At 55.7% G+C, this 8,158-nt stretch overlaps 1 protein-coding gene across 1 annotated transcript; it reads right to left on the reverse strand.

Annotated features, from left to right (window-relative positions):
* Positions 1–470: 470 nt before the first annotated feature.
* CkaCkLH20_02525 (RhoGAP domain-containing protein) lies at positions 471–5,734 on the reverse strand (the record flags this gene model as incomplete). Its single annotated transcript, XM_038885244.1, has 2 exons — positions 471–4,530; positions 5,319–5,734. The coding sequence occupies 2 exons, from the start codon at positions 5,732–5,734 to the stop codon at positions 471–473; spliced, it is 4,476 nt and encodes a 1,491-aa protein (XP_038749175.1).
* Positions 5,735–8,158: the final 2,424 nt, after the last annotated feature.

Here is an 8,158-nt window from a genome sequence, read left to right on the forward strand (position 1 = left end):
ACTGCAAGTCGCAGTCCAAGCCTTCAACGCCATGCTAAACCCGGAAATGTCATGCATGAACTTAACGACAATTGCTCATCGGCAACCACCCTTGGAAACTAGAGGCCCTATGATACAACTTGTCCCGTGAAATCGTCTGCTCATGCACCCAGGCCTCCATAGCTGTCTTCTCCCATTAATGCCCGATCTCTTCGATTTAAGGCTCATTTCATAACTCAAAAAAAATCGACAAAGGGCTACACTCGCAAAAGTAGCGATCGATATTAGAAGTAAAGGTGCTCTCGGCGCCGGTCCGGAATCAAATGATATGTTCGGGTATATTGGCGCCATCATGTCGTCCGCGCCCACAAGGGCTGGGTTGTATAATAAACTCGAAATGAAAAAAATTCAAGGCATGGTATCAACGCTGCGTATAAACGAGTGGGTATGCTGCTGAAGAATGGTGCGGAGGTGATGTCATCTAGCCGCACCTAGAATCGGGTCTCCTCGCGGAGTCGGCTTTTTGAGCTCTGAGGGTTCAAGCCCATCATATTGCCCATGAAAATGGCACTCTCTCTTCGCTTGTGCGGCTGGTCATAACCGCCAGAGCCGTTGTCGTAGCCACGGGCAACGCCGTGGTAGCCGTTGGTCTCGTATCCCTGTGGCATGTACTGAGGTTCGTAAGCAGTACCACGGTTACCGGGATAATTCGGTGGGGGAGTTGGCGATGATCGAGCGCTGTGCAGATCTTGCAAAAGAGGTGGCGGGGTCCCGCCGGTTCGCTGCTGACCCGTCATGGCTTCCATGAGTCTTTGCCGGTGCGGCGACTGACTTGATCCTGCTGAGGTAGAAGGACGAGCTTGCTGCGGGTCAAATGAGGGTCGGTTTGGAAGACCGCCCACCATGCTCGGCAAAGAGCCTGATCTCTCGCGGCCAGAGTCACCATCGAAAGACGACGGCAGCTCATACTCTTCAGGCTCGAATCCGAAAATGCCCGAGTAGTTCTGCAGGAGCATTGCAAACACAGGCGCCGGTATGTTTAAGGTTGGCGAGAAGACAATACCCACGTTGCGGACTGTCATCTTGTTCATGTCGGCGTTGTTGATGATCTTGATCAAGAACGCAATGAGATACTTCAGCAAGGTAGCGTTGGCTTGGGGTAGCCTCTGTACCAGCTCAGACAGGGCGTAAATCTTCTCTTTCAAGCCGGACATTTCGGTAACTGCCAAGAACTCGAGATGGAGATCGCGAGTGAGTATGGTTGTGGGAAGTTCGCGCAAGTACAGCTTCAGCAGGGAAGCAACAGCGTGGATGTCGTAGTACGTCTCGTCAGTGACCAAGTTCACGTCACCTTCCGTGTTGAAACGCTCCCGAAGCTGCTTGATGACGACGTTGGAACCGCTCAGGCGGAAGATGCCTTCCTCGAGGATAGCGTTCTTGGCGTCCAGGTATTGAATGCATCTGTAAACGACGGCGGGAAGTGGCACGTTGACATCGACAGGATGGTTGTACCGGACCGCCTCAGCCAGTGGAGCTCCAAACGCCTGACGGATGGGACCAGCGTAACCGCCCTGAGGAGGTGTAGATGAGCCGCCGTCGTTTCCACCAAACAACGAGTCCTGACCGTCGGAGGATGATCTTGTCTTAGGCCCAAATCCGAAAAAGCTACGCTTTTTCATCTTCTTTTCCTCGTTGGCTGGAACACCCAAGCCCGGCTTGTTGTTGCCCCATTGAGCTGAATCAGCAATGGGTTGCATGTCTCTCGGGCCCGAAATCATCATTGATGGCTGCGAAGACATGCCCATCGCCTCGGGATGATGGTAGCTGTCTGGCATAGGCCCAGGACCTCTGCGCACCGGAGCGCCGTGTGCTGGAGCAACATGCTGAGGCAGGTCGCCTTGTGACGTGGCATCGTAGCGAACGCCAATGAGGCTTTCCGACTCGGTTGGCTGGTGTTGCGAAACTGTCTTCTTGTACCGCTGCTTCTTCTTATCAGCGCGCTCAGCAGCGGCAGCCGCTTGACGCTCGTGTGCTGCCTGCTTCGCTGCCTGATGTTCTTCCTCTTCGGGATCCTTGTAGTCAATCCATCGGAGCAATGCATCGACCCACTGGTCTCTTTCCTTATCGTTCTCGGCGCAGAGCACGTGCTTCACGTGGCTGCTGGAATCCTTCTTCTTGGGCTCCAAGATGAGGAACGCATGGCGATACTGGTTGTCAGCCTCTTCCGAATTTGCTGACAGCTGCGGTGACTGATTGTCGTTGCTCTGAGACTGCTTTCCGATTTGGGCACTGGGCAACTTAATGGTGCCGAGATGAGCACCGCCCGGTGTCTCGTAGTACTTCAGATGAGGCCCATCGAGGACGAAAAAGCGCGCCTTCCAGCCTCCAAAGTTCTTCCCTCGCTTAGTAAGATAACCAGTTCTGAAGGGACGTCCACCCGGTCCGGATTTGGCCTTCGTCTCTACCAAGGTCTCCATTGAACCAGCATCGTCAGCATTGGGAGGGAGAGTGTTGGTCGAAAGGTATCTGCAAAGCTCTACGGCACTTGCAGTATCGAGAGGGCATTCCAGAAGCTCTTCCAGATAGTGGTCCAGGGCTATGCGTCGAGCGTCCAGCTTGGCCGGTGCGTGGCCGCTGAACAGGGACCTTTCAGGCGTCTTTGCAGTGAAAGAGGCGCACTGCTTCAGTCTTTGATCAAGCTTTGCAAGCGAAGCCGAGTCTTTCTCCACCCGCCACAGCTCTCCAGGGTCAGATCGAGAGTAGATAGCAAGGGTGAAGACAGGGTCCTCTTCAAGTTGGGTGAGAGAGATCAAACTTGCTCTCGAAGGTTTCATACGCGAAGACGCCACCTTGACAATGATCGTTGGTAGAACGTTTGGCGAGAGCAGCAGATCGGGATACTCCTCAGTGACAAATCCCTTGAAAATGCGACTGCGATCACCGCGCTCTGTAGGGCTCATGCGACTCTTCTCGCTGGCACTGGGTGAGTCGCCACCTTTCTTAACGATGTTGAGCGGCTGGGGGCTTGTCAAAACCATTGGCTCAGCTGCCTGTGGCGTCTGAAGAGAGTGGCCAGGAGGAAGTGGAATAGGCTGACGAGGAGGCCGCGGTGAAAGAGGCGCCGAAGGAAAAGCTCCAGCACCCCTGGGCGAGTGAGCAGGGCTGTCTGTGGCTGGGGCAGCACCGAATGGCCGCGGGCTTGATGGCAGGCCGGGGCTCAGCAGCGGAGCCTCGAGAGTTGGAGGGCTAAGAACGCCCGCTAGAGAGGCAGGGGCATTCTCTCGGTGCATTCGCTTGGGTGGGCTTGGCGGCAGATCCGTTGGTGCGGCAGGGACTTCAGTTGGTGTTCCCGTCTGGCTAGACTTGCTCTTCTTCGACAAGCTTCTCCTCTCAATCTCTTGTTGGACCAAGACTTCCCTGTCGCGGTCGTCCTCCTCCCGCGTCCTACGTCGACCGCGTGGCTCGGTGACGATTTCGTCAACCTCCAAGATGTCATCAAAATCGGTATCGCTGTCGTCTTCTTCAGCACCGACTTGACTCTTGTTCTGTAGTTGCAACGGGGCTGGTGGAGGTTTACGTGGAGGTGGCGCTGGGAATTGTGACAGTCCGGCGTCGGCGGCCGAGTCTGCGGACATGTGAGGTGCCATGGGTGGCTTCGGGGGAGGAATGCTTGGCGGCTGGCTCGGTAGACTTCGAGATGGCGGAAGGGATACGTTGAGCGGGAGGTCCATCAACTGTTCCGCCTCCTCCGCTTTCCTAGCAGCTTCCGCGGCTTGCTCCTCCGCGTCGTGGTTGTACTGGTCATACGCGTGTTCATGTGCCCTGGGCATTTCGTGCGAAGGATCCAACAGCTCGCCGACGGCTGACGGAGGCCCGTTTGGCTGGTCAGCCGGAGGAGTGATCGGGTAGGGCGCCATAGCAAGATCCACTGGGGAGTGCTTCTGGCTGTCGGAGTCCAGGGTCGGAGAATCCGGTGCCACGACCTGTCGCTCTTTCGGGGCACTAACGTCCACTGATGGAATCCCCCTGCTCACGGGCATCTTCATCACCTTGCTTACAGTTCTTGACCCGTCGGCACCTGTTGTCTCGGGAACAGAGATGACCTCTTTCAGCTTCTTCCGATATTTTTCCTTGTCTTTCAACGCCCGTTCCAAATCTTTGTTGAGGCCTAGAATCATGGCTCTCTGCTTGTCGACGAGGCGCCATAGTTGGGCGTTTTGTTGGGACTGAGAATGCTTCTCTTTCAATAAGTATTGAATGACCGCCTCTGGACTACCTGCCGTCTTGATCAACCCTGCGATATCTGTAGGGTCGGACTGGCTGAGCTGGGCGCCTCTTTGAGAGTGAGATTTTGTTGAAATAGCTGAGATGGCCGAGTCCATCGAAGAGTTTCGCGGCGCACCCTTTCCCGGGTGGCTCCGCGAGGCGGCGGCCGAGCCCCCGGAGGTAGACATTGGAGATCGAGGCAGGCCGGGAGAAGGCCTCTGAATCAAGAAGGGTTCGGAGGCGCTGCGGTTATCATTCGTAGGGAGCGGCGAGATTCTCGGTCTGCTGTGTCCGACTGTCAGCTATGCTACGGTTGGCCGCGCGGGGCGCGGGGGCTGTCATATCGGGAGCCGCGATGGGGGAGAACACATACCGTGGTGCAGTGCGTTCAGGCGTCGAAGAGCTAGACGAATCACTTTGGTAGTACGTCTGCGGTTCCCCTAGTAGGTCGACGGGAGAGCGTAGTTCGTCAACTGGTGTCGTCACGACCTCGGGGACTGTCTTGGATCGCGGCAAGGAGAAATTGCCGACGGCAGAAAAGAAAGAAGACGACCGGATTGAGAAGGGACTGATCGGCGAAGAAACGGCGGTGCTCTCGTGGAGAGGACTGGGTACCGGGCGGCGAGGAGATCTAGAATGTGGCAGAGGGCATCAGTTATTGTGCTGCCCCGGCCAGCGTCGTGAACTTTGAGTCCCACTAAATAGCAGCGCAACTATGGCGGACAAGGAGGGCAGCGGGATCGAACAAAGCAAAGAGTCAAGAAGTCGTGGATCTGCCAAGATGAACACACACACGATATCCTCGGAAGCCAGGGACCTAGGAAGACAGAGTCTTTTTGGTTCTCGCTCTGGCTCCGGCGGCTGGTTGGGAGAGAAATCGAGGATGTGGGTGGGTGAGCGACTCGCAGGTCTTTTTGGGCTGGTAGGCGTGGGAAGTTCAAGGTTGTAAAGGCAAGGTAGGGTCAAGGAGAGGAGCAGCAGCAAGAAACCGCAAAGCAATGAAAGAAGCAGCACAACGAGTGGACCGCTTCTCCTTTGGTAAGCAGTGCGGTGGAGAGCCTGGTGGAACGTACCTTGGAGATGGAGTCAGAAGAGGGCTGGTCACAGCAGTGGCACCGCTGTAGGAGTGACTGGCAGCAGGAGCAGCGGTACTGATGCTTGTAGTGCCTGTGGTGCTTGTAATGCTTGCAGGATCGGAAGCCGGGATTAGGAGGCCTGTCGTGGGGCTATCCTGGGAGGACTGGGAGGAGAAGTAGTTGGGGGAGACATCTGCAACCTGAAGCCGGTGTAGAGGGTGTTTTTGGTGAGGAGGGAGGCGAGCAGTCTGACCAGTATGACCAGCGTGAACCACAACAGCCCCAGCAGCGGAGGCATTGCCAGCGTCAGTCACGGGTGCAGAAGTAGCCGTCGAACCAGCATCAGCAACACCAGGACCAGAATCTGAAGTAGAGCCCTGGGCACTCCGAGTCTGGAGCGCAAGCTGCGACATGGTGGGCAATGCGACGGGAAGACAACTGGCCGGCGGCCCAACTGGGGGTGTGTGCAGGGTCAGAGCTTAACGCAGGACAACCTCGCTGAGGTTTCGAGATGCCTGGATGACCCTGACTGCCGTTGCATATATTACACCGGCCGCTTTTTTCTGGGTGATGTATTTTATTTTTGTTTTCTCGGGAGCGAGCGAGCGAAGGGGCGTGCCGGGACTGGACGGACGGTACGGAGATGGGGCCCTTTTGACGACGATGGAGCCAGACGACGTCTTCCCTGCACGGCGAGAGTCCACACAGGCTGGCTTTTCGCAGTAATGTAATGTATTGATGGTATCAATAAGCGTGGAGGCGGCTGCGATGCGGGTGGACAGACGGGCGGCTGCGGCGGGTGCAGTTCAAGTTGCAGTTGTATCGCGAGAGTTGGGTAGGGCAGGAGCAGGGCGAGTTGAGGTCGACGTAGAGGCAGAGGCGAAGAGGAGGTTGTAGTCGAGGCCGGCCAAAGCAGATCAGATCAGATGAATGGCGTCCTACAAAGGGAGGGAGGGGCCGTCCTGCTTTGTGGGAAGAATGCGTGAAGCGGTGCCTGGCTGAGACAAGTGCCCGTTGTCTTGGACAGGCGTGTATCCGTGACGGACGCGAGGACCATTGACCTTGAGTTTTGGACCCGAGCGAGGGACTGACTGCGCGACCGTGACGGCAAAGGTCGACGACAGAGTGAGGTGGTCGTGGCCTGTTCTCGTCGACGGTGTGCGTGGCCGGCGAAGGTTTGGAGATGGTAATGCGAATGCAAATACTCGACCACCTCTACACAGGCCTAGGCGGGCTAGAACGAGGTACAGTCGCAATAAGGTCGTCGTGGATGGATGGTACCCCTGAGTTCCCTCTTGCCGTTTCCAGTAACATGCGGAGGAGCGCTGATTCGTGGTGGTAGCAGCGGAACTGCGAGGTGCGAATCAGACGGGAGTTTTTCGACGGTTCAGTAATAATGGTGGGCTCGAGTTCAGTTCAGTCGAATCTCGTCCACATCATCCACCCAAGAACCGCAATGGAAGACCGATAATTAGCAGCGGGGGCGGCGGCAGCACCCAGCAGGAGGAGCAGGATGAGGATGACGACCGGGAGTAGGAGCAGGTGCAGGTGCAGGCGCAAGAGCCCGAGCAGGGTCGTACATCTGAAGGTAAACAGGGAGCCGGGGAATAAGATGGTTGGGACGTGGCCTGGGAAGGGTGTGTGCGAGGAGGAGAGTGTGTATCCGTACTGCGTATGCGTAATACAGAGAGTATCGGTCCTGCGTATGGCCGTCTGGATTTGTTGGTGTGGTTGCGGTTTGGGATGGTGTGTGGTGCCGTAGATGTGGTAAAGTAGCGGAGGTAGATGCTTTGTAAGGCACTCACTCGATCGAGACAGCCTTGAGGTGCCCGTAAAGTAGCGGCCGTCGACGTAAGGTAGTAAGGTACTTAGTGATAGCCGCTTGTTGTGGTTTTTGTTGCTGTTGTTGCTGTAGCCGTCGTCGTGGACGTGCTCCTGCCAGCAAGCCAATCTTCAGCAACGGCAACCTAAAATCAATAGGCAATAGGATGTCAGGATGAGTGGGCTAGGAATGGGATGCAGGAGCTGTACTCCGTAGGTGCTGGACGATGCGAAAAGTGTGTGTGGATTGGAGCTTCTTGTCTCTGCATCTGCCGCTGCAAGATTGGTGCCGAAAAGGGACGGCCGCAGAGGGGGTGGAATTTGAGGTTCCTGGATCCTCAAGTCTGGGGTTGCGAGAAGGAAATTGAGAAAAACATTGTTTGCCTCCTGTCCTGACCTTTCTTTGGCAATGGAAGAGATGGCAAACTGGCGCGATGTATCGGTAGCACTGACCTTTTCCAACATTTGCAAATTGCAATTACCTTTTGTTGTGATGCTCCTTGCCCTTTTCCTCTCTGTCTTTAGGTCCTTCTTGCTGGGTGAGGTACTTTTCCAGGTACCTTACTTCAGATTGGTGTCTTTCACAGAGACTACCTATCATGGAAATAACAGCAACAGGGGTACCTTCAACACCTGGCGGCCCGACAAGTCGCACTATTAGCAACTTGATACCTTGGGTTGAGGGTTTGGTGAGGAAATAGGGAGACGCTGCTAGTAAATAAGGTATTGGGCCCCTGGTGATCGAGACCCAGACTTTTAGTTGTTAGGAACGGGGCGGGGCGGATGCTACCAAGGGCCGGTACCGTTTGAAGTATCTTAGCATGTCCAGGCCCAAGTCGATACCTCACTCTGGTAAGATATGTAGGCCGATACAGAGTACTGCAAGTTACTGGGAGGACAGGTTTGCGGTACGGTACTTCCAAGTATGAAGCATCTAAAGGGGCAAGCGACAAAACAATCTCCCAGGGCAGCCGACCGAAAAGACGAAAGACGACCCGAACGAAGCCCGCGATGTT

This window comes from Colletotrichum karsti, assembly GCF_011947395.1.
Source record: "Colletotrichum karsti strain CkLH20 chromosome Unknown Scaffold6, whole genome shotgun sequence".
Taxonomy (NCBI): Eukaryota; Fungi; Ascomycota; class Sordariomycetes; order Glomerellales; family Glomerellaceae; genus Colletotrichum; species Colletotrichum karsti.